The sequence below is a fragment of the Primulina tabacum genome, chromosome 7 (genome assembly GCF_025594145.1).
Source record: "Primulina tabacum isolate GXHZ01 chromosome 7, ASM2559414v2, whole genome shotgun sequence".
Taxonomy (NCBI): Eukaryota; Viridiplantae; Streptophyta; class Magnoliopsida; order Lamiales; family Gesneriaceae; genus Primulina; species Primulina tabacum.
The window spans coordinates 6,936,693-6,964,514 of NC_134556.1; the positions used below are offsets into that span (position 1 = coordinate 6,936,693).

The 27,822-nt window shown below is 39.7% G+C and overlaps 1 protein-coding gene across 1 annotated transcript; it reads left to right on the top strand.

Annotated features, from left to right (window-relative positions):
* Window positions 1–563: 563 nt before the first annotated feature.
* LOC142550525 (uncharacterized) lies at window positions 564–27,583 on the top strand. The gene is made up of 4 exons (XM_075659600.1): window positions 564–2,036; window positions 2,859–3,458; window positions 3,965–4,336; window positions 27,182–27,583. Exons 1-4 carry the CDS (start codon window positions 564–566, stop codon window positions 27,581–27,583), a joined length of 2,847 nt encoding a protein of 948 aa, XP_075515715.1.
* Window positions 27,584–27,822: the final 239 nt, after the last annotated feature.

Genomic DNA, 27,822 nt, shown 5'->3' on the forward strand with positions numbered 1-27,822 from the left:
CTGGCAGACCCCCAAGACAGAACCGCAACCCGCGTTACGCTAATACCGATCGCGAAAACAGGCAAGAAAATAGACAGGAAAACAGGCAGGAGGATCGACAGGAGAATGGACCCCCGCCTGCCATCAATCTAAGCCAAGCCGATCTTATGGCCATAGCCACCATAGTGGCGACAACACTGCAAGGATTGGGAAATCCGAACGCCAATCAACCACCTCCACCACCACCATCTAATGGAATAAAATTCCATTACGAATCCCTTCGTAAGAACAGGTGTCCGACTTTCAGAGGGGATGCCGATCCTGAAATTGGCCAGAGTTGGCTAAAGAGCATCGAGACTCAACTGCGACTATTGGAAGTCCCCGAGGCACTCAAAGTAGATGTGGTTGTGCCTTTCTTAGAGGACAGAGCAGCTAAGTGGTGAGAAGCAGTCTCACCAGCCATGATCGCTACCGGGCCAGTCACATGGCAAAACTTCCGAGAGACATTTCTGAAATAGTACTACCCAGCGGAAGTCAGATTGCAGAAGAAGAGTGAATTTGAAAATCTCACTCAAGCTCCAGATATGTCCGTAGTGGAATACACATCTCAGTTTAATGCCCTTGGGTCGTATGCTCCGGCAATCATGGCGGACGAAGTTTTGAAGCTGCACCGGTTTAAGAGAGGATTGAACAGTCGAATCCAGTCAGCCTTAGCAGTTTATCAGCCCGCCAATTTTGCAGATCTTATGGGCGCAGCTATTCGAGCTGAAACTGACATTCGCCGAAGAGAGGGGGAATATAGGAACAAGCGCCCTCTTACTGGTCAGTCTTCACAGGGTAGACAAAAGTTCAGGAAGCCCAGTCAATCAGGCGGACCTTCTCCAGGGCAACCCTCCACGGCAAACCACCAAGGACTCAAGCCGTGCCCAACATGCAATTTCAGACACACAGGGGAGTGCCGAAGAGCTAGTGGTGTGTGCTTCGGATGTGGGAAATTAGGGCACCGAATCGCAGAATGTCCTACTGCCGCCAATCAAGCAGCCGGGCCCAACAAAGGAACTGGGTCGAAGGTGGGAGCTAACCCCAACAAACCAAATGAGAATAAGCCTAATGCAAGGGTATTCGCTATGAATCAGGAAGAGGCGGACGACGCCAATGAAGTCGTATCAGGTACCATATTACTTCAAAAAGTACCTGCCTATGCATTGTTTGACTGTGGTGCTACGCACTCTTTTGTGTCTAAGAGGTTTGCTAAGAAAGTAGGACTTAAGCCCGAATCTCTAATTGAACCTTTTCGGATAGCCACACCTACGAGTAAGACCATAGAAACTCATGAAATTCACAAGGATTGTAAGATCGGTATCGCTAATCAGACTTTCAGTGCCGACTTAATACAATTGGTTATGGTTGATTTCGACATCATTCTAGGGATGGATTGGTTAGCCAGTAATAATGCCATAGTGGACTGTAAAGGGAAAAGAGTTAAGCTCCGAACCCCAAATCAGGCAGAGATCGTGTATCATGGTAAATCCAAGGAACGAAAATCACTCCTTTCCGCTTCCCAGGCATGGAAGGCCATGAAATCCGGAGACGATATCTACCTAGCAATGGTCAACGAAGTGCAAGGAGAAGTCGAAATGAGGATAGAAGACATCCCAATAGTATGTGAGTTCCCGGATGTTTTCCTAGAAGAACTCCCAGGGACAGTTCCGGACCGCGAAGTTGAGTTCGAAATTAATCTGGTTCCTGGTGCAGCACCAATCTCTAAAGCACCTTACAGGATGGCGCCAGCTGAACTCAAGGAGCTAAAAGAGCAACTCCAAGAATTGCTGGACAAAAAGCAAATTCGACCTAGTGTTTCCCCATGGGGAGCGCCAATACTCTTTGTGAAGAAGAAAAATGGGAGTATGAGATTGTGCATCGACTATAGGGAACTGAACAAGATCACTATCAAGAACAATTACCATCTTCCGAGAATAGACGAACTATTTGACCAGCTCAAGGGAGCCGCAGTCTTTTCTAAATTGGATCTGAGAACTGGATACCACCAACTGAAGGTCAGGGCTGAAGATATCTCCAAAACAGCTTTTCGGACAAGATATGGGCATTATGAGTTCACAGTGATGCCTTTTGGGTTGACCAATGCGCCTGCAGCCTTTATGGACCTAATGAACAGAGTGTTCAAATCATTTCTGGACCGGTTCGTAGTGGTATTTATTGATGACATCCTCATTTATTCGCCCAACGTGGAAGAACATGAAGAGCACCTCCGCCTTGCACTACAGACACTGAGGGAGAAAGAGCTATATGCTAAGTTTAAGAAATGTGAGTTCTGGCTTAAGAGTGTATCCTTTTTGGGACACATAATCTCTGAAGCAGGAGTATCAGTGGATCCCAAGAAAGTGGAAGCAATTACAGAGTGGCCAAAACCTAAGAGCGCCACTGACATCAGAAGCTTCCTTGGACTAGCAGGTTATTACAGAAAGTTCGTTGAAGGGTTCTCTTCAATCGCCATACCACTGACTAAACTCACTCAGAAGAATTCCAAGTTCGTCTGGGACGAAGGTTGCGAGAAAAGTTTTCAGACATTAAAAGAAAAGCTCGCATCCACGCCAGTACTAGCCTTACCCACTGAAGACAAGGAATTCACCATCTACAGTGACGCTTCTAAGGAAGGTCTGGGATGCGTACTCATGCAAGAGGGAAGAGTGATCGCCTACGCATCAAGGCAGTTGAAACCGCACGAGCAGAATTATCCTACGCACGATCTGGAGCTAGCAGCAGTTGTCTTTGCCTTAAAAATTTGGAGGCACTATCTCTATGGTGCCAAGTGCGAAATTTTCACAGATCACCAGAGTCTCAAGTACCTGTTCACCCAGAAAGAACTGAACATGAGGCAAAGGCGGTTGATCGAACTATTGAAAGATTACGACTTGACTATAAGTTACCACCCAGGTAAAGCGAACAAAGTGGCCGATGCTCTGAGTCAGAAAAGTGGAAACAAGATCACTCTGGCTTCACTCTCCGCTCGGCCATGTCTGCAAGAGACCGTCAAGATAAACCAGGATCGAGACCCTGAACTAAAGAAACTTAAGGAACAAGTCGAAAACGGGAAGTCTCAAGATCTACAAATTGATGACAAGGGAGTCGTTTGGATGAAAGGACGACTGTGGGTACCAGACAGCGATAACCTCCGCCAAGAAATATTATCAGAAGCACACAAGTCCAAGTTTTCAGTCCATCCAGGCAGTACAAAAATGTACAGAGACCTTAAGAGGAATTTTTGGTGGAACGGAATGAAAAGAGATGTGGTCGTATTCGTCTCTAAGTGTCAGGTTTGTCAACAGGTCAAAGCAGAGCACCAGCGACCCGGAGGACTATTACAACCGTTGGAGATACCTAAGTGGAAGTGGGACCATATCTCCATGGACTTTGTGGTAGGATTACCAAAGTCAAGGCAAGGTCAGGACGGAATATGGGTAATTGTAGATAGACTTACAAAATCTGCACACTTCCTACCCGTCCGTATGAACTACAATCTGGGCAAATTAGCTACACTGTACATGGACAATATTGTAAGACTTCATGGAGTACCAGTGAGCATCCGGTCTGACAGAGACCCAAGGTTCGTCTCGCGCTTTTGGAAGAGCTTTCAAGAAGCCATGGGAACGAAAGTAACCCTAAGTACGGCCTATCATCCTCAAACCGATGGACAAACGGAGAGAACCATCCAAACATTGGAAGATATGCTGCGAGCATGCACTCTTGAATTCAGTAGCAATTGGAGCACTCATATACCATTGATCGAGTTTTCTTATAACAACAGCTATCACAGCAGCATCGGAATGGCCCCATACGAAGCTCTTTATGGAAGGAAATGTCGATCACCACTTTATTGGGATGAAGTGGGAGAAAAAGCAGTAATAGGACCCGAGCTCGTACAGATAACAGTAGACAAGTTTACAGTTGTCCGAAAAAACTCAAGGCAGCTCAAGACCGACAAAAGAGTTGGGCAGATCTGAAAAGAAGGCCAGTGGAGTTCAACGTTGGTGAGAAGGCCTACGTAAAATTATTGCCTATGAAAGGAGTTGTCCGATTCAGTAAAGCTGGGAAGCTAAACCCTCGTTACGTAGGACCCTTTGAGATTTTGGAAAAGGTGGGCACACTAGCATACAGATTGGCCCTGCCACCAAGCATGTCTAGAATTCACAACGTTTTCCACGTGTCCCAACTACGGAAATACATCTCAGACCCAAACCACGTGTTAGAAGCAGAACCGCTCATGATCGAAAGTAACTTGGGAGAAGAGCTGAAGTACGAAGAAGTTCCCATTAGAATTGTGGACACCAAGGACCAAGTACTAAGACGACGAATCATTTCCTACGTCAAGGTGCAATGGTCTAACCACACGGAAAGAGAAGCCACGTGGGAGCTAGAAGAAAGAATGAGGGACCAATACCCGTACCTCTTCATAGACCAAGCCAACCCAAGTTTCGAGGACGAAACTTCTCATAAGGAGGGAGGGATGTAAAACCCAAGATTTGGAGTTATCATGTTATCAGGGTAGTATATCTTGGATACCAGAATTTATCTGATTTTAAGATGTGAGATTTTTTGGCAAGATTGTACCAAGATTGAGTGAATAATAATATCGTGTATATTATTTAAAATTTGAGCAGGAGAAAAATCCAAGAGTTTAATTGATATTGAGATACCGGGATATAAATCAGACAAATGATAATAAAATCTCTAGAATTCGAAATTTATCAATGTATATATATGCAGATTTCGAGATTTGCATGGGATAAAAGATTTAAATTTCGAACAAATGACAGATAGATATATCACGATTCGAGATAAAAGATTTAAGTCAGATTTCAACGCGATATCACTCGATCCCGATAGCAGCCAACCCCTATAAATAGGAGGGCCCTGTATTCGAAAATCACACCTCACACAACACACTCAAATTTCGAAAATAGTGCCTAGTCTCCTTAGGAATTTTCGAGCACAGCGAAGCGCTGCCGCAGTCCAGCCACCGTGGTTTTCACGTTTTTCTTCAAGAAGTTTAAGGTAAGTGGGCTATTTTTAATGTTTAAAATTTAGGTTATGCATACGGGATTTTTCGAAATTTTGAAAGAAAATTTGAGAATCGAGTACAATCTTTCTTCTACCCCGTTCTTGCATTGTCATACGTTTTTAGCACTGTGAGGGGTCAACCGTATATGGGTGGGAATCCCAACTATGACGTACCCTTACGCGGTGGGGGACATAACCGCTATACGGCCTCGCCCCCTTAGAGGAGTAAAAATTAGGGACTGACGTCAGTAAACCATAGAAGGTAGATAAATCGCAGTGCTTGGTAAAGGTTATGCATGTGAACATTATTATGCCAGTATGTGTTTTCTTTTGAAATTTATGCATGTTGTTTTATTGTGCTCGATTTTCCCCCACTTGCTGAGTATTCCCCAAATACTCACCCCCCTTACAACTTTCCCAGATAAGCCCGAAGAAGAACTCGAGGATGAGGAGTCCGAACAGTTTTGGGGATGGTGAACACTAAAGGAATTTAGTTCAAGTTATTTTTTTTCGTTTCCGCATTATAAACTCTGTCGTTTTAGTTATTTCATTTGTCAGTTGTAAAGACAATGGTTGTTTTTTGCGAATTTATTAAATAAACTGGTTTCGGTTTATACTGTGCTACGAGGCTGGTTGTTTTTCGATTGTGTGATTGATGAACAACGCCGGTGTCGACCAACCCCGGTCTCGGGGCGTGACATGAATTGTGTGTGCTGATGGTGTGAGTAAAAACATGTAAGTGTGTGTGAGTGTATGTAACGTGTGTGTGAGTGATTAATTAGGGGAAATATTTTGCTCAATTATTTAATTAACATGATAATTAACATGCTAACCCAATACTAACTTTACTAAAATCCCCTAATTAAAAAAAATCAACATGTGAAAAACTTTAAAAGTTTAATATCTTAAACTCACATAATAAATTAAATTAGGCTTCAAAAAAATGCTTAAAATTTCATAATTCTTTTAAAATACAAAATTTCATTACTTGAAATAAAATACCACATTTCTGAAAATCGCCTAAATCGTCGCCGGTCTCTTTTCTCGTTCCCGCATCGAATATTCGTCTGATACATAAAACTCAAGAAAACATTTTAACGTGCATCAAATAAACATATAGTAATTTAAAATAATGCAAATCATAAATCATGCATCGTTAAAAGCATTTTAAAATTAAATAAGTAATTTAAAATTTTAATAAATGCATGGGTTTTACGTGATTTATTTTCGAGCTCTACAGTTCATTCCCCACTTAATTAAATTTTGTCCTTGAAATTAAATCTTACCAAACAAGTCCGGGTAGCGACTTCTCATATCCGCTTCGGCCTCCCAAGTGGCCTCCTCCACTGATTGATTCAGCCACTGAACTCTGACCAACTTCGTCACTTTGTTCTGGATTCTCCGCTCCTGTCTGGTTAGAATTCGGACCGGTCTTTCCTCATATGACAGATCTGGAGCAAGCTGCAACGGCTCATAGGTCAAAACATGCGAATGATTTGCCATATACTTCCTCAGCATCGAAATGTGGAACACATTGTGTACTCCGGCCAAATTCGGCGGTAGAGCTACACGATAAGCAAGTGTTCCAACCCTGTCAAGAATTTCGAATGGCCCAATAAATCTCGGACTCATCTTGCCTCTCTTTCCAAACCTCATAACACCCTTCATAGGTGCTATCTTCACGAATACGTGAACTCCTACGGCAAAATCAAGATCCCTTCTTCTCTTGTCAGCATAACTCTTTTGGCGACTCTAGGCAGTCTTCATCCTGTCTCGGATCTTGACCACCACATCTGCAGCATGCTTAACAATCTCTGGACCAAGTTCTGATCTCTCACCGACTTCATCCCAATGAATTGGCGATCTGCACTTCCTCCCATACAGTGCCTCGTAGGGAACCATACCTATAGATGATTGGAAACTGTTGTTGTAGGTAAACTCCACTAGAGGTAGTTTCGATTCCCAATTCCCATGGAAGTCGATCACACAGGCTCGCAACAGATCTTCCAATATTTGAATCACTTGCTCGGACTGGCAATCTGTTTGAGGTTGGAATGTCGTACTGAATCACAACTTCGTCCCCATGGCTGCATGTAAACTCTTCAAGAAGGACGATGTGAATCTCAGGTCCCTATCGGACACAATAGAAATTGGGATCCTATGCAGTTGGATTGTCTCCCTGATATAGAGCTCTGCATACTGAGTCATGGAGAAAGTCGTCTGACATATTAAGTCGATCCATTATAACCCAAATGACATTGGATCCTCTGACTGACCTCGGCAAACCAACAACGAAATCCATGATGATATTCTTTCATTTCCACTCGAGGATAGGGAGCGGCTTAAGCATTCATACTGGCCTCTGATGCTCTGCTTTCACTTGCTGACAAGTGAGACATTCAGACACAAATCGGTGGTTGTCTCGCTTCCTACCTGGCCACCAATACAAAATCTTCAAATCCTAGCACATCTTTGTACCTCCTGGATGGATGGAATACGGAGATGCATGTGCCTCTGTCAAAATATCATCTCTGATCGAATCAACACTAGGCACACACATTCTCTTTCTATATCTCACAATACCATCAGACACTATTTAGAGTACACTGCCCTTGGCTTCATCCTTCAGTCTCCATTTCTGTAGTTTTTCATCTGAAGGCTGACCTCTACGGATTCGATCTAGTAAAGAAGACTGGACTGTCAGATTAGAAAGCTTAAAAGCTCTGCCCTTAGGATAAATTTACAGGCCAAACCTTTGAATCTGTGACTGAAGAGATCTCTGCGCTGACAGCTGTGCTACGACTGCAACTTTTCTGCTCAAAGCATCTGCCACAACATTAGCTTTCCCCGGATGGTAGCTAATCTCACAATCGTAGTCTTTTACTAACTCCGACCACCGTCTTTGTCTCATATTTAGTTCTTTCTGCGTGAAGAAATACTTGAGACTCTTGTGATCAGTGAACATCTGGATTTCTCGCCTTATAAATAATGTCTCCAAATCTTCAACGCAAAGACAACGGCAGCTAACTCAAGATCATGAGTCGGATAATTCTTCTCATGCACTTTCAACTGTCTGGAGGCATAAGCTATAACCCGACCATGCTGCATCAAAACTGCACCTAAACCGAGATTAGAAGCATTGGTGTATAACACGAAATTGCCTTGCCCTGCTGGCATGGCTATCATTGGCGTTGAAATGAGAGATTGCTTCAAAGTATCGAAGCTCTTCTGACATTATCCACTCCATATGAATTTAGCATTCTTCTTAGTCAATGAAGTGAGTGGCACTGCAATCGAAGAAAACCCTTGAATAAATTTCCTGTAATAGCCTGCCAAGCCTAGGAAACTGTGGATCTCTGACACCTTCTTCGGCTCAACCCATTCCTTAACTGCTGCCACTTTAGCTGGATCCACCTCAGTGCCACTACTAGATATTATATGACCCAAAAATGATACTTTCTCCAACGAGAATTCACACTTACTGAATTTTGCAAACAACTTGCGACTCTGCAAGACCTGCAAAATTGTACCCAAATGCTGACTGTCTCCTCATGGCTCTTCGAGGAGATAAGAATGTCGTCAATGAATACTATGACGAACTGATGTAGGTAGGGATGAAAAGACTCGATTCATGAAGTCCATAAAAATCGCTGGAGCATTCGTCAGTCCAAACGGCATCACTACGAACTCGTAGTGCCCATATCTGGTTCTGAAGGCTGTCTTATTAACATCTGCATCTTTTACCTTCAATTGATGATACCCAGATAGTAGATCTACCTTAGAGAACACTGTAGCTCCTTGCAACTGATCGAACAAGTCCTCGATCCTTGGTAGTGGGTATTTATTCTTGATCGTTACCTTGTTCAGTTCTCGGTAATCGATACACAACCTCATGCTCTCATCTTTCTTCTTAACGAAGAGCACTGGTGCTGTGGAGACCCAAACCTAATTCATTTTCTTAATCATTATTAGGATCAATTAATTAATTTGGGTCTAAAATTTTTTTTTAAATACACGAGTGCGCAACATATGAAATAATTCTTATTTCATTTACAAGATCAACATCCAGATCTAAAGTACAAGTCTTGTACGAAAGTAAATCATAACAAACTACTGTTCATTCACTACATATCAGGTGATGAAACAAATCTACTTCTAAGTCCAGATCTCCACGCTAATCTTTATCTCTCATCCTCTTCTTGACCCTGATCATGTCCCACCTGTTGTCATGCACACATACAAACACAAAACAGTAGGATAACTCCGGTGAGAAATATATTCCCAGTAACAACGTATACATGAAATCATATAAACAGATATAAAAGCATGAAATAGATATCAATAACATGTATCAAAATCTGAAGACATTAATCGATATAAAGTTGTAAATAAACTCTGGACTCATCATCTCAGACTCGACTCATATCTAATCTAGGGATCTCGGTTCCTGGACATTGGCACAATATACCGAATCTCCGCAGTAGAAGCCGATCTGCTCCTACGCAACATCGATATAAACCAAACATCCAGTGTCTTGGCACATCCGCCAAAGACTTGGCACCTCCGCCAATGACTAGGCACATCCGCCCATGACTCAATACATGCTTTGCTATAAATCAATAAACTAAGCATATCAATCTCATCAATTGCAAATATCAATGCAATAAAGTAAAGTATGTGGTTTTGGGAAACTCAAGTCAAATCAAACTCGAGTCGTATCTTCCCGGTTCGACATTTATTTATACATTTTTCTGTCGATCTGACGAAGTCGAAGTCTCGAATTCGAATCTGTCAATACTCAATCTGGCAATGAAAATATTGAGGAGTACAATATCAATATACAACTCAATCAATACTGGATATAATCAGAACTCAATCTAATTCTGTTTCAACGGCATAACGGCACAATTTCAATATACCCAACAATACAATATCAACATATATCAATCTCGATAACTCATAATCGATTGATAAACACAATCTGATATCAAATCTGTATAATCTAAATCAAATTCAATCCTGAAAATCATAACAATTTCATACGGTATCCGTTCTTCGATCCGATTTCGATTATACAATGACAACAATCTCAAGAACAGATAATATCAGTCATATCAGGATTTCCTCCATATCATATTTTCAAATCATATCAGAAAGTAATAAAACTTACGTCCAGTTGAAGCTCTCATCGATAGAAACACGGCACTAAACTCAGATTGAAATTCAGACGGTTGGATTTCACAAAATCACAATTCTAGACTTCAAGAACTTTGAAGCTTCCCTGAAGATCTTCTCGATTTTCAGCTGCTGAATTCGAAGGAAATGAAGTTATTTTAACCTTTTATTGCATGTCCAAGCCATGTGGCTTATTCCTTAGTCTGCACGTCTCGCGTATATGCGCGACCTCTCTCGGCGCATATGCGCGAGACCTACTGGTCTCGGCATTAAGCTTTCTTCTGCTCGCGCATATGCGCGTCCTCTCCCAGTGCATATGCGCGAGGTTCTCTGCCATACGCGCGCATATGTGCGGGTTCTGGTCGCGCATATGTGTGAGGTTCTCTGCTTACCTCGCGCATATGCGCGAGGGCTCAGTCCTCGCACATAACAATTTCTTCTCCGGTCTTCCCCGGTCCGATCCTTTCCGTCTATAATTACATCAATTATCAATAAATCATTTCAGATTACAGTAATAAAATTCTCGGGCATTACATTTCTCCCCCTCTAAGATCTGATTTCGTCCTCGAAATAGCAAATAATCAAATCAAATAGCAAATTAGATACAAGAAGAAATGTATAATAGAAGCTAAACAGGAACTCACGTCAATGAAATAACTCTGGGAATCTCTGTCTCATATCTGATTCAGTCTCCCAGGTAGCTTCTTCGATGCCATGACGACTCGACTGAACTTTCACAATGCGGAATAGTCTTCGTTTTGAGTTGCTTTTCTTTACGATCGAGAATCTGGATCGACTTTTCAAAATAACTCAGTGTCTCATCAAGTTCGGTCTATTCTGGCTGAAGAATATGAGATGCATCAGGAAGATATTTCCGCAATAAAGATACAGGAAGGACATCATGTATTCCAGATAGAGAAAGCGGTAAGGCGAGTCGATAGGCACGATCTCCTATCTTTTCGAGAATTTCATAAGGACCGATATATCGTGGAGACAACTTCCCTTTCTTGCCAAATCTGACAACGCCTCTGAAAGGAGAAATATTCAGAAATACTCTGTCTCCTGCATCAAATACTAATGGTCGACGACGAACATTGGCATATTTGGCCTGTCTATCTTGATCTGTCTTCATTCTCTTCTGAATCAGCTTCACTTACTCAGTTATATCTCTAATCATATCACGTCAAATCTCAGGTACCTTAGTAATTGCATGCTAATAAAGAGGGGATATGCACTTCTTGCCGTACAACGCTTCAAACGGAGCCATCTCTATACGCATCTGATAGCTGTTGTTGTACGAAAACTCACAAAGTGGCAAAAAATCTTGCCAACTAGTGCCAAAATCTAGCACTACAGCTCTAAGCATATCTTCCAGTGTTTGGATAGTCCGCTCTGACTGTCCGTCAGTCTGTGGATGATATGCAGTACTAAGGTGCAATTTAGTACCTAGAACTTGTTGCAAACTGTGCCAAAAGTGCGAAGTAAACAGAGGATCACGGTCTGATACAATCGACTTCGGCACTCCATGCAATCTGATCACTTCTCTGACATAAATCTCTGTCATCTGGTCATGTCTGTACGTCATCTTATACGGAATAAAATATGCTGATTTGGTTAATCTGTCAATCACGGCCCAAATTGCTTCACAACCTCGGAAGGATCGCGGTAGCTTCGTCACAAAATCCATAGAAATGTGATCTCATTTCCATTCAGGAATAAACAAGCTTTGTAATAACCCTCCTGGTTTATTTCTTTCGGCTTTCACCTGTTGGCAATTCAGACATTTTGATACAAACTTTGCAATATCTGCTTTCATCTATTTCCACCAAAACTGTCTTTTCAAATAATTATACATCTTTCTGCCACCAGGATGAATACTGAATCGACTACTGTGCGCTTCTGACAATATATGTCGTCTCAAATCTGAAACATCTGGCACAACTAGACGATTATTCACATACAGTACATGATCACGTACCTGATATTCTGATCGATGCCCTGCTCTGACCATCGAAACCGAGTTCTGAATATTCTGATCAACTTTCTGAGCGTCTTTAATTCTCAAAATCAGCTCTGGTTCGACTTGAACAGCATAAAGTCTCAACGGTCTACAATCTGTTTCAAATGCTAATCCAGACAAACAGCAATCTAATATCAAATTTGAAACACCAATCGTCGATAAGGATAAAGAGCATACCTTTCGACTCAGTGCATCAGCTGCTGCATTCGATTTTCCCGGATAGTATTCGATTTCACAATCAAAATATTTCAGTAAATCAAGCCATCTTTGTTGCCTCATATTCAGTTCAGACTGTGAAAACAGATATTTCAGACTCTTGTGATCAGAATAAATCCCAAACTTCCCACCATATAGGTAATGTCGCCAAATCTTCAATGCAAATACGATGGCTGCCAATTCAAGATCATGAATTGGGTAGCGAGACTCATGTGGCTTCAATTGTCTCGAGGCATAGGCAATAACATGTCCTCGCTGCATCAAAACACAACCCAATCCTCTATGAGAAGCATCACAATAAACGACAAAATCACCAGTACCTGACGGGATAGTCAACACCGGAGTACTGTTCAATCTCTTCTTCAACTCTAAGAAACTGGATTCACACTCTTCAGACCATACAAATGATGCATTCTTATGAGTCAACTGAGTAATAGGCTTAGCAATACTTGAGAAATCTTTAATAAATTGACTGGTAATAGCCTGCTAAACCCATAAAGCTGCGTATCTCTGGCACTGATGTCAGTCTAGGCCAATTGATCACTGCCTCAACTTTGCTAGGATCAACAGATATACCATTTCCAGATATAATATGTCCCAGAAATACAAATTGTTTCAGCCAGAATTCACATTTAGACAGCTTTACATACAATTTCTCTTTTCTCATAATTCTCATTACAGTTCTCAAATGCTCAGCATGATCAATCATATTCTTTGAATAAATCAAAATATCATCGATAAAAATAATCACAAAATCATCGAGATACTTCTTAAACACACGGTTCATTAATCCCATAAATACAACTGGAGCATTGGTTAAACCAAACAGCATGACAATAAACTCATAATGTCCATACCTGGTTCTAAAAGTTGTCTTCGAAATATCAGAATCTCTGACTCTCAGCTGATGATATCCAGATCTCAAATCGATCTTGGAATAGACAGAAGAACCCTGCAACTGATCAAATAAATCATCAATACGAGGCAAAGGATATTTATTCTTTACCGTAGCTTTGTTCAGTTGCCGATAGTCAATGCAAAGTCTCATTGAACCGTCCTTCTTTCTAACAAACAATACTGGAGCACCCCAAGGAGAAACACTCGGTCTAATGTAACCCTTGGCCAGTAAATCTTCCAACTGATCTTTCAGTTCAATCGGTGCCATTCTGTACGGAAGGATATAAAACATAATAGATTGCTAGCATGTAAAAGCAAGGAAGAAAACTCAATCTACCCCGCTCACTAGCTCATATCTCAATCTAAAGGATCTATCGCTCTGATACCACCTGTTGTGGGGACCCGGACGCTAATCATGTTCTTAATCATCATTGGTACAATTTAATCGATTATAATAAACAGGGTCTAAATTTTATTTTATTTTTTTTAAATACAGTATTAAATGGGAAAGTAATGGAATACATTCTAATATACATCTCAGTATTAAAGTACAAATCTTGTACTATATACAATCATTCAAACTAAGGTTTAACGACTAAATATCAAGTGTCCAAACCCTATCTCTAATCATGGTCCGTAGTCTCCACTCTAATCACGATCTCTCTTCATCTCCTCGACCCCGATCCTATCCCACCTATTGTCATGCACACATACAAACACGACAACAGCCGGATAACTCTGGTGAGAAATATATCCCAGTATAAATCAACGAAACATGCAATCATATAAACAATGTAAAAGCATGTAACAGATATCAGTAACATGTATCAAAATCTGAAACATAACCAATATAAAATCGTCAATCAGACTCATGACTCCACGTCTCAGACTAGACTAAATCCTAGTCTATGGATCCCGGTTTCCAGACGTTGGTATTCCATATCGAATATCAGTAATAGAAGAAACTCCAATTCTATTCAACATCGATATAACCAAACATCCGGTGTCTTGACCTATCCGTCACAGACTTTGGCACTTTCGCCAAATCCCTATCCTGTGACAATGTGCAATGTGCCAGTGACGATTCCATCACTATCTGACACCTATGTCACAAGATCACTCGTCTAATACTCGTCTAATACATGCTTTCTATAAATCAATGGAACAAGCATATCAATTCAAATCAATGCACACAATAACAATAAGTATGTGATTTAGGGAAACTCAAGTATATCATACTCGAGTCGTTCTCCCGATACCACATTGACTTATACATTTCTTTCGTTGGGGTTCGGCTCTGCTCTGTCTTCGAATCCTTCAATATATTAATCTGGAAGGACATTTCCAATAGGCATAATATCAATATACAATCTCAAATCAATACTGGATATAATCAGAACTCAATCAAATTCTGTTTCAACGGCATAACGGCATAAACTCAATATACCCATCAATAAAATATCAATCAGATATCAATCCCCAACATCTCATAATTAATAATATCGAATCTCAATCAAATCAACTCTGAAATTCATAACAATTTCATACGGTATCCGTTCTTCGACCCGGTTTCGATTATACGATGTCTAACATGTCAAGAACATCATATATATGAATCATATCCGATTCTGGCAATATCATAATTTCAAGACATATCAAAACGTAGTAAAACTTACGTCCAATGGAAGCCTGGATCGATAGGTACACAGTACTGAAGTCGGATTAACAATCTAACGGACGGATCGAAATATAAAGGCGTAAGGATTTTTCACAATTCTCTGAAGCCTTCTTCCAGAAATTCTTTCGTTTTTTTCCTTCTGAATCGTTGAAGGAAAATAAGCAATTTCATATATATATTGCATGTTCAAGCCATGTGGCTAAGTCCTTGTGCAGCACGTCTCGCGCATATGCGCGACCATCCTCAGCATATATGCGCGAGACATAATGTCTGGGCGCGTGACCTCCACAGCAGCTCACGCATATGCGCACCCTCATTCAGTGCATATGCGCGAGGTCCTTTACCATTCTTCACAACTCTCGGGTACCCTCGCGCACATGCGCGGATACACGTCGCACATATGCGCGAATTGTTCTGCCTGCCTCGCGCATATGCGCCTGGTCTGGTCGCGCATATGCGCGAGGTATTCTGTCCTCGCACATAATTCGATCTTATTTCCGCCTATCCTGGTCTAACATGTTCCATCTATAATCACATCAATTAATCAATGAATCATTTCAGATTAACAACACCGCAAATCTCGGGCATTACATTTCTCCCCCCCTAAGATACGATTTCGTCCGCGAAATCACAGGCAATCAATCATATCAATAAGAAGTATATTACAAAATACGGAATAGAAAACTCACATCAATGAAATAACTCTGGGAATCTTTGTCTCATATCTGATTCAGTCTCCCAGATAGCTTCTTCAATGCCATGACGACTCCACTGAATCTTCACAAGCGGAATAGTCTTCGTTCTGAGCTGTTTTTCCTTGCGATCAAGAATCTGAATCGGCTTTTCAACATAGCTCAATGTCTCGTCCAGTTCTGCCTCGCCTGGCTGAATAACATGTGAAGCATCAGATAGATATTTTCGCAATAATGATACATGAAAGACATCATGTATCCCAGATAGAGAAGGCGGTAATGCGAGTTGATAAAAACGATCTCCTATCTTCTCGAGAATCTCATACGGCCCAATATATCGTGGAGACAGCTTCCCTTTCTTGCCAAATCTGACAACTCCTCTGAAAGGTGAAATCTTCAAAAAATACTCGGTCTCCTGCCTCAAATACTAACGGTCGTCGTCTGATGTTGGCATATTTGGCTTGTCTATCTTGAGCTGCCTTCATTCTTTTCTGTATAAGCTTCACTTTCTCAGTCATATCTCTGATCATGTCAGGTACAATCTCAGGAACCTCAGAGATATCATCCCAATATAGAGGGGATCTGCATTTCTTACCGTACAACGCCTCGAAAAGAGCCATCTCAATACTCGTCTTATAGCTGTTGTTGTACGAAAACTCACAAAGAGGTAATGCATCTTGCCAATTAGTGTTAAAATCAAGCACTACAGCTCTCAGCATATCTTCCAATGTCTGAATCGTCCGTTCTGACTGTCCGTCAGTCTGTGGATGATATGCGGTACTCAGATGTAACTTCGTACCTAGAGCTTGCTGCAAACTCTGCCAGAAGTGCGAAGTAAACCGAGGATCACGGTCTGAAACAATCAACTTCGGCACTCCGTGCAATCTGACCACCTCTCGGACATAAATATCGGCCATCTGGTAATATCTGTATGTCATTTTGTATGGAATAAAGCATGCAAATTTGGTCAATCGATCAATCACGACCCAAATTGCATCGCAACCTTTGGAGGAACGTGGTAACTGCGTCACAAAATCCATGAAAATGTGATCCCATTTCCATTCAGGAATGGACAAACTCTGTAACAATCCTCCTGGTTTCTTCCTCTCGGCTTTCACCTGTTGGCAATTCAGACACTTGGCTACAAATTCAGTAACATCAGATTTCATTTGTTTCCACCGATATTGTGTCTTCAAATCATTATACATTTTTCTGTCACCAGGATGGATGCTAAAACGACTGCTGTGCGCTTCTGCTAGTATCCACTGTCTCCAATCTAAAACATTCGGCACAACAATACGATTATTCACATACAAAACACCGTCACGAACTTGATATTCCGATTGATGTCCAACTCTGACCATAGCAATTGAATTCTGCACATTCTGATCAACTTTCTGTGCCTCTTTGATTCTCAATATCAGCTCTGGCTCAGCTCGAATAGTACATAATCTTAGAGGCTGACGATCTATTTCAAAAGCTAATCCGGACAAACAGCAATCTTCAATCAAATTCGAAACACCGATCGTCGATAGGGATAAGGAACATACCTTCCTACTCAGTGCATCAGCTGCTGCATTGGATTTTTCTGGATAATACTTGATTTCACAATCAAAACCTTTCAGTAAATCAAGCCATCTTCATTGTCTCATATTCAACTCTGACTGTGAAAAGAGATATTTCGGGCTTTTATGATCAGAATAGATCTCAAACTTCTCACCGTACATGTAGTGTCGCCATATCTTCAATGCAAAAACGATAGCTGCAAATTCAAGATCATGAATTGGGTAGCGAGATTCATGTGGCTTCAACTGTCTCGAAGCATATTGCATGCCCTTGCTGCATCAGAATACAACCCAATCCTCGGTGAGATGCATCACAATAAACCACAAAATCACCAGTACCTGATGGAATCGTCAAGATCGGTGCACTGGTCAATCTTTTCTTTAATTCAAGAAAGCTGGTCTCACATTCTTCAGACCAAACAAATGGAGCATTTTTCTTAGTCAACTGTGTTGGAAACTAAATTCCGGCGTTTGAAAAAATATGAACCAACTGATACACGCGATTATATTCAGCAACTGAACTTAACAACTGAAATCAGCTGATCTAATAAAGAAAACTGATCAGTTGGAAACCAATCAGTTGATATATTCAGCCGTATGCTTTTAAACTGATCAACCAACTGATACACGCGATTATATTCAGCAACTGGACTTAACAACTGAAATCAGCCGATCTAATAAAGAAAACTGATCAGTTGGAAACCGATCAGTTGATACATTCAGCCGTATGCTTTTAATCTAAGCATCCTTCAACTGAACATGTCTCGGAAAAGAACATTCAACCGACAAAGAGACATAGAAGACTGCAAATGAATATGAAACGCCGCACTTCAATCAATACAGCTTAGAACAACGCATTTCGGCTAAAGCAGTTAAGACGCCGCATTACAATAAATGAAGCAAACAATAATAAAGTGGCAATCAACGGATACAAAGATTCAAATATATCTCAAGTTATCGTTGGAAGGGAAGCATAGAAATATGACAGAAGAACAGCTGAAGTAAAAAAGAAGATCATTCCATTCAAAGCTTGCTGTTATTCTGCCAAAATCTTAGCTCACTCTTATTTGATTTATTCGTAGCAGTCAAGGCTACAATTTGAGCTCACTAGCACTTTGAAATAATTGTTAAATTCGATAGTGCTAAGATCAGTTACGCACTGAGAACATTTTGTAATACTAAGAGTTTCAGCTTTTGGCAGTGATAAGTCCAAACTGAAGTGGGTCAGTACAAATCTTGTATTCGATCAAAGTCTTTTAGTGGAAATCCTATCCTTGAGATAGAAGGGGTGACGTAGGAGTAATTGAAATCTCCGAACATCCAGAAACAATCCTTGTGTATTTTATTTGTATTCTATCTTTCAGTCAGTTACTTTCCGCAACTACTTCAGTTTAACTGATTGTCATTGACCAACAAGATTCCGAGAATCAGTTTTTCACCAAACTGAACTCAAAATTCGAAAAGATCAGTTTTAATTGTGAGTGTTTATTCAACCCCCCCTTCTAAACACTCTTGATACGTTAATCGATCCTATCAAGGGGTATCAGAGCGGTTGAATCTTGTTCTTGAATACTTTTGATCTATAAACTTGTTAGCATGACTTCATTCAAAAAAATTCCTATGTTCTCCAGAGAAGAATTTGATGATTGGAAAATCAGAATGCAGGCTCATTTAGCTGCACAAGATGATGACATGTGGTATGTTATAACTGATGGACCCATGAAGATTCTAAAAACAAATACAGCAGTTGCCATAACAGAAGGGACACCACAAAGAATAGAAAAGCCCAGAGATGAATGGACAACTGAAGATAAAAGAAAAGCAAATCTTGATAATGTGGCTAAAGACATTCTGTACAAAACGCTGGACAAAGTAACCTTCAGCAAAATAAAAATGTGTAAGACAGCCAAAAAAATTTGGGAAAAGCTGATCCAGTTGTGTGAAATAAATGATCAAACCAAAGAAAATAAACTTTCTGTTGCTGTTCAAAAGTTTGATAACATCAAAATGAAAGCAGGAGAATCAATGCACGAGTATGATGAAAGAGTAAGCAGTATCATCAATGAGTTAAATGTACTTGGAAAAGTGTATACCAACAAAGAGATTGCACTGAAGGTAATGAGAGGTCTTCCCAAGGAATGGGATGTCAAGACCATGGCAATGAGGGAGTCCAAAGATCTGAACCAGATTGAACTTCATGATCTATTTGCTGATTTAAAGGCTTATGAATTTGAGCTGCATATCAGAGAAGGAGAACCATCTACCCCTGCAGCCACAACTGCTCTAGCTGTTGTCAGGACAGAACCAATCAATTCAGTAGAGAAATCTGCTGATCAGTTGAGCAGTGATGCTATGTCATTGTTCATCAAAAAATTTGAAAGGTTCATGAGAAAGAATCAAGGAAACTTTCAGAAGCCATACCAATGAAACAGCTCCAAAGATGAATCAAATGCCTGCTACAACTGTGGCAAATCAGGTCACTTTATTGCTGATTGTCCTAAACCCAAGAAGGATAGTCAAGGCTCAACTGATAGAAGAAAGAAATCATATGAGCACAAAAGAAGACCCAAGGAAGATAAAAAGTCCTTCAGAAAGAAACATGAGGTACTCTTAGCTGATGAAAACAAATCTAAATGGGCAGAAACTGACAGTGAAGAGTCAGAACCAGAAAGCTCATGCGGCTCTAGTGATGATGAGGAAGTCAAGTTCTTGATAGCCAATGATGCAGAAGAAGAATCATCTAGCCAACAGGTATTTGATTTCAGCTCAACTGATTTCACACGAGAAGAACTCATTCTAACACTACATGACATGGTAAATGAGTATCAAAAGCTTGCAACATCATTTGAAAAAATCAAAGCAAAGAAAACTGATCCCACAGACAATAAAACCAAAACTGATGAATCAATTGATGGGTTGAGTCTAAAAAGGGAAATTGCTGAGTTAAAAGCAGAAACAGACAAAAATCAGTCATTAATCCAGAAGTTGATTCTTGAAAACTCAAAACAGACTGAGCTCATTCAGTCTTGGAACAAGTCATCTACTGCACTGAATGAGATGCAGAATTCACAAAAATCAGTTTCTGATAAAACTGGTTTAGGGTTCAATACTCAAAGAAAAATGTATCCAAATGATACTCAACCAAAGCTAAAAACAGACAAAGGGAAATACATTCACTTTGTCAAAACAGCAGGGGTACAAGAACAAATTGAGCCCAGTAAACTGATTGAGCAACCTACTGAGAATATGAACAAGGCTAGAAGATATGAGATTGGTTATAGTCAAAAACTCTCAACTGATTCACAAAGTCAGTCATCAAAGAGGTTTCACAAGAACTATTCGAATAGCTATTTCAATTACTATAACTGCAAGCCAGTTCAGAAAAGATGTAGACTGAACAATCAGTTGAATAAAGCTAAAACACACACCAAGCACACAAAAGCCAAGAAAAACCATTTGGAATACAGCTACTGGAAAGTCTGTTAGACTAATCCAAGTGTGGGTTCCTAAGGGACTAATCAGTTCAGGACCCAAATAGATATGGGTACCAAGTTATATTATGTGTGTGATTGCAGGTAACAGGTACAAACAAAAACTCAATATGGTATTTGGACAGTGGATGTTCGCGACATATGATAGGAGATGCAAGTGCGTTATCTCAACTGATCAAATACAGTGGTCCAAACATCAGTTTCGGGGACAATTCCAAAGGTAGAACTGTGGGTAAGGGTAAGCTTATCCATGGTAACTTTACTTTTAAAGATGTTCTATTAGTAGAAAACCTGAAGTATAACTTGATTAGCATCAGTCGGTTATGCGACAGTGGATTTTCAGTACAATTTGACAAAATTTCATGTTCAGTCAAAACTTCAACTGATAAAATCATACTAACTGGCAAACGTTGTGGAAACACATATAAAGTCAGTTGGAATGATCAAACTTATGCACCAGTTTGTTTTATTGCTTCCAAATCATCTAAAAACTGGTTGTGGCATAAGAGACTAAATCATTTAAACTTTAAAACCATTGCCTATCTGAGTAAACATGAACTTGTAATTGGTTTGCCCAAAATAGACTTTTCAAAAGAAAAACTTTGCTCAGCATGTCAGTATGGTAAACAAGTACGATCTTCTTTTAAAAACAAGGGCTGTAAATCTTCATCCCGATGCTTAGAACTCTTGCACATGGATCTCTTTGGTCCTATACCAGTCATGAGCTTAGGGGAATGAAATACACCTATGTAGTCGTAGATGATTTTTCAAGATTTACTTGGGTTATTTTTCTCAAATCTAAAGACCATACTGCTTCGCAACTAATAAAGCTCTTCAAAAGACTTTTAAATGAAAAATCAGTTGGAATTGATCGAATCAGATCTGATTGAGGAACTGAATTCATCAATCAAACTCTTTCAAACTTCCTAGAAAATGCTGGAATTAAGCATGAGCTCTCAGCAGCCAGAACTCCTCAGCAAAATGGTGTAGCTGAGAGAAGAAATTAAAGAAGCTGCTAGAACGATACTTGCTGATTCTGGTATTTCTCAAAGATTTTGGGCAGAGGCAGTAAACACTGCGTGTTACACACAGAACAGATCAATGATTAATAAAAATCATATGAAAACACCATATGAGATCTGACATGGAAGAAAAAGTATAATTACTTATTTTAAAATATTCGGCTGTAGATGTTTTATTCTTGATAATGGTAAAAATTATTTAAAAGCATTTGATGCTAAATCTGCAGAAGGAATATTTCTTGGATACTCATCAGTTAGCATAGCTTATAGAGTCTTCAACAAGAAAACCCTAAATGTTGAAGAATCTGCTCATGTTGATTTCGATGAAACTGAACTAACTGATAAGCCAACTGATCAAGTTGAGCTAGTTGATCGATTTACAGATATCAGTTTGAAAGATGATGACAAAAATGAAAGTCATGGCAATCAAAACATACTTCAAACACCTGAATCAGAAGTACTGGACCAATCAGATGTGCAGGAAGTCGTTGCTGATGATCATTTCATAGAGCATAATGATAACATTCAAATACCAGTTGACGAAGCACCAACTGAGACTGAAAACTGTGTTCAGTTACCAACTGAAGAAATTGCTGATACAACAAATACTGAGTACAGATGGAGAAAATCACATCCACCTGAACTGGTAATAGGAAATCCATCTGATCCAGTAAGAACTCGCAATCAAATGCTAAATTTATTTATCTATTCAGCTTTTGTTTCACAACTAGAATCGAAGAAAACTGATGAAGCTCTTGCTGATCCTAACTGGGTAAATGCAATGCAAGAAGAACTAAATCAGTTCACTTATAACAATGTCTGGAACTTAGTTCCAAGACCAATTTCAAAAACTATTATAGGTACAAAAAAGGTATACAGAAATAAACTGAACGAGGATGGTTCAGTTGTGCGCAATAAAGCAAGACTCGTAGCACAAGGATATAGGCAAGAGGAAGGAATTGATTACGATGAAACATATGCACCAGTTGCAAGACTGGAGGCAATCAGAATATTCCTTGCCTATGCTTCATTCAAGAACTTCAAAATCTACCAAATGGATGTAAAAAGTGCATTCCTAAATGGCCAGTTGCAAGAGGAAGTATATGTTGAACAACCTCCAGGTTTGGTCAATCACAACTTTCCTGATCATGTATATCATTTGAACAAAGCCTTATATGGTCTTAAACTCTTTCAAAATTTCTAACTGATCATGATTTTTCTGTTGAATCAGTTGATAAGACCTTGTTCAAATTTGCCAAGAATGATCACATTTTATTAGTTCAAATTTATGTTGATGATATCATATTCGGGTCAACTAATCCCAAATTATGCGAAAATTTTGCTAAGCTAATGCAGGATAAGTTTGAAATGAGTATGATGGGTAAACTGACATTCTTTCTTGGACTGCAAATGAAGCAACTGGAGACTGGTATATTCATCAGTCAAACTAAATATACAAAGGAGCTGCTGAAGAAATTTGGCATGGAATCTTGTTCAGTTGCAAATACCCCCATGAGCTCATCAGTAAAATTGGACACTGATCAAGGGGGAATATCAGTTGAGGCGACATTATACTGTGGTTTAATAGGTTCATTGTTGTACCTAACTGCCAGTCGTCCTGATATTGTATTTTTTGTCCGTATGTGTGCTAGATTTCAAGCAAATCCTAAGCAATCACATTTCTCAGCTGCTAAAAGAATTTTGAAATATCTTAAGGGTACACAAAATGTTGGGTTATGGTATTCTAAAGACTCTACTTTCAATTTAGTTGGATATTCAGATGCAGATTATGCAGGATGTAAGCTTAATCGTAAAAGTACAAGTGGATCTTGTCAGTTTCTAGAAGACAGACTGATCTCTTGGTTTAGCAAAAAGCAGACATCCATAGCTACCTCAACAACTGAAGCAGAATACCTTGCTGCTGGTAGTTGTTGTGCACAACTGATTTGGATCTAGCAACAACTGAGAGATTATGGAGAAATTACAAATGAATCGCCCATATTTTGTGACAATACGAGCACAATTGCCATCACCTATAATCCAGTTCTTCACACAAGGACCAAGCATATAGATGTCAGGCACCACTTCATTAGAGATCATGCTTTGAAGAAGGACATTAGACTGGAGTATATTTCAACTGAGCAACAAGCAGCTGACATCTTCACCAAACCATTACCCGAGACTAAGTTTTCTTACTTTCGAAATATTCTTGGTTTAATTGACTTGTCCTAAAAATTGTTATTGATGCTGTTTTACTAATAAAATTCTTTGCAGAAAATAAGAAAACAACAACAAATTGGAAATGATACTTTATTAAGAATAAAATCGATTCCATCTTACAGAAGATAACTTATAACCAACTGAATCTTGCCATTCTGTAATCCAATTATTCAACTCATAAATTCGGATTCTATAAAATGATTCAGTTGTTGAAATCTTCTCAATCACATGCCATTCCTTCCATAGCATTACTTGTAACAGAACATTGTCATCAACCATGTCTGTAACATGCCTGACTTCAAAACGATCAATGTATTTTCTTGCTGTTGCTGCTTGAGCACGAGAAGGAGCAGCACCACTACTACTTATCCTCTGCAAATCATGAATTTTGAACCATGTTGACATCACTTTCGTCAAGACATATTCCTCCATCGTGTTCTTCAATTCTTCTAAATAAGGACTTAATTGTTCAGTAACTTGAATATGTGTACTGCTGCATGCATCAGAATTACTTGAATCCGACATATTGAACTGTCTCACATTTTATCTCTCTCGTCTTGTTTATAGACAGATGACATTAAATGTTGAAGAAACCAAAGAGTCTCAAGTCAACCGAAGCGTTTTTCTCATTTACCCAGGCTTCTTATTTATCAGTTGTTCATTATCAACTGATATCAGTTTGTCATTTATTACTTAATGCTTAACTGATTTCAGTTCATAGTCAACTTATATAAGTTAGTCTTTCATCAGTTCATCTGCTTAAATTCGCAATTCATATATAACAACTGATGAAATTTATCATTTGCAGGAAAGAGAGAAGCAAAATTAAGCTTATATAAATACTTCATTCAACCATAAATGTTTGCACGGATTACATCATCATATTTTTCCTCTACAACAATTTTCCACATTTTCAACCAAGTGGATAAAGGTGCGGTAGATGTCTTGACAAAGCTCTGAGAAACAGCTATGCACTTAAGGATTTTCAGTTCCTTTCGAAGCATTAGCTGATAGATATGACCATCATTAAAGATGTCCACCCACACAGCTATGTTCAAGTGCTCCCGCACTCTTTTCAACTCTGCCACCAGTTCGGGAGTGGTAGCATCTCCAGTATTATACAGGAACTCAAGCTTCTGTAACTTTTCCCAGTAGTGAAGACTCTTATAGAAGAATTCATCTTCTATAACAGCCTTCCTGGTCTCCAGAGCAAACGGCGAAGCACTCGAGCTACTCGTATCTAACATTCTTTTTGTCTCGAATATTTTCACCAATATGACTGAAACTAACCGTGTTACTTCTATTTATAGCCGAAAATCATGGAAGCTGAAGGGCCGTCAACGTTTCAGCAAACGATAATCTTTCTGACCTTTAAATTTATTTTTATATCGTCACTTTAATTAATCTATGCACCGATTAAGGGGGAATATCAGTTTTTAAGAGGTTAACTGAGAAGACAAATGTTAGTAAACTCTCAACTGAAAGGACACAGTCTTACAACTGATCGTTCAGTTGAGAATCTCACTAATCTTCTCACATAAGTTAACTTATTAATCATATTATATTCCAAATCAACTGACGTGACTGCAGTTTCATAACGTGGCCTATTTTACGAATTTCAGATCGTTTTATCTTTCGAAATGACGAATCAAATCCCAGCTCACGTGTTGAACGCTATGGCCATTGATTTTGACTCAGTTTTATCAGTTCAAGAAGCTGAAATTAAGAACGTCTTTCTGAAGATTGAATCTGCTGGTCTCAGGATGTTTTTGGTACAATCTTCGCAGGAAATATACCCCAAGGAAGTAAATGAATTCTATCTAAAGGGGTTTGTCACTACTGATGGAAGTATCTCTGTAACTGTCAATGATCAGCTGTTGATCCTATCTGAAGAGGCCTTCGGAGAAATTTTCTCTTTGCCAACTGATGGGTACGTCAGCTTCTCTGAAGTCAAAACATAGGCCAAAACTTTGGCCCAATTGAAGACTGCAAAACGAAAACTGATTATCAGTGAATCCGATTCCGAGAAGACGCCCTCTCCAAAAGTTGCCAAGAAACCAAGAACACAAAGGACAAAATTACCAACCACAGGTAGAATCTATTCTTACTGAAAGGCTGAAATCTTCGGATGCCCAACAGCTTATCAAAGCAGTTCCTCTGAAGATCATCCAACCAGAAATCTCAGCTGGTGCAACAAAGGAAACAGTTAGGATCAAAGCTCCTCTAATCCATATCAATCGTCCTGCTGTTCTAGCACCTGCCAGAACCAAATGTATAAAGATTATGGAACTGGTGGATACTACTCGTACTGGATTGGAAATTCCACACATCCTCAATACTGAAAAAGGCAAGGGAAAATTGATTGAAGAGCCCAGGTCATCCAATTCCATTCAAACTCATATTGACCTTGTTTGGGAACAGGTTAATAATTTTGCAGCATCAAAACTTCAATCCTATGATGCCTGAACCGCTTACAGAACTCAGATTTTTGCTAAGCAGCTGAAAAAGAAATCTCAGCTGAACAAGTTTATCAAACTGGAAGCAATTGTCCTCAAGATGGTCAAAGCTGCCACAATTGTTCAAGCTTTGGAGAGGAAAACCTTATTTTTTTGACCAAATTCGAGCTAAGAAGCTATCTCAACTGCTTGAGAAATTGAAGGCAAACTACATTTCCAACAATCCAACTGCTTATAATGATCGAGCTGTGATCACTCAGCTAGATACAGATCTTACTAGCTTGCAAGCTCAGATAAAAGTGTGGGAAATGGATCAGGAGTTAGTTCTTCCTGAGGAAGCCTCTGAAGAAGAAGAAGAAGAACCCTCCTCTCAGCAGAAAGAGCCACCCTCAGAACAAAATATTGTTACAACTGAAGAAACAGTTCAGGATGTGCCACAATCATTTGCTGTGGAACATCAGCTGTACTCTGAAGCCGAGTTGGATTTTGCCAACATTGATGAAATTATTCAAGCAGTGGTGAAAGAATCTGTTATTAATGAACCTTTATTAGTTGATCACTCCGCTGATCAAGCAGCTGAAAAGAATACCATCTTAATTGAAGAGCCAGTTAAGGCCGCCATTTCTGAACCAAATGATCCAAGAATGATGTCTGCTCAATCACCAGATCACCATATTGCTGAGAATTGGAGGCTCTGTTGCCTACTTCTGACAATCCTCCAACTAAAGAGTCAGCTCGAATCTCAGATGACTATCCAGCAGAAGCATCAGTTCATTACTCACTAGCTGAAGATCCTGCAAACTCTCACATTCAGCAGGAAAGCTCAAATGCTGAACAACATCAGTCTTCACCTCATCTGGTCCAAGTGGCAGTAACTGAAACAGATGTCCCAGAACCAAATATTGCTGAAACAATGATATCTGAAAGAACCATGGTGGTTTTTTATCAAGTCTCACAGGAAGCTGGAGCGTCGGATCAGCCAAATCTTAACTCCGCCAAAGATCTTGATTTTGTTCTTGCAGAAATTCAGGAAATTCAGCATGATATACATAGAGTGATTAATGATCTGTACAAGATTCACATACTCAATTAGAACATTCTCTGAAGCTAGAACATTCTGAGGCATTCAACTCAGAGAAACTGAAAGCAATTCAAGAAGCCTTAAACTCTCTGTTTCAATCAATGGAAGCAATTACGAAGAACAAAGGTTTGGCTGAGAGTCTCTCCATCACTCAAGACGTTATCAGCAAACAAGTTGAGGTATTGGAAACTTCTGTTTCTAATAAAATGGAATTGCTGCAGACTCTTTTACAATCTGTTATCTCAAGTACC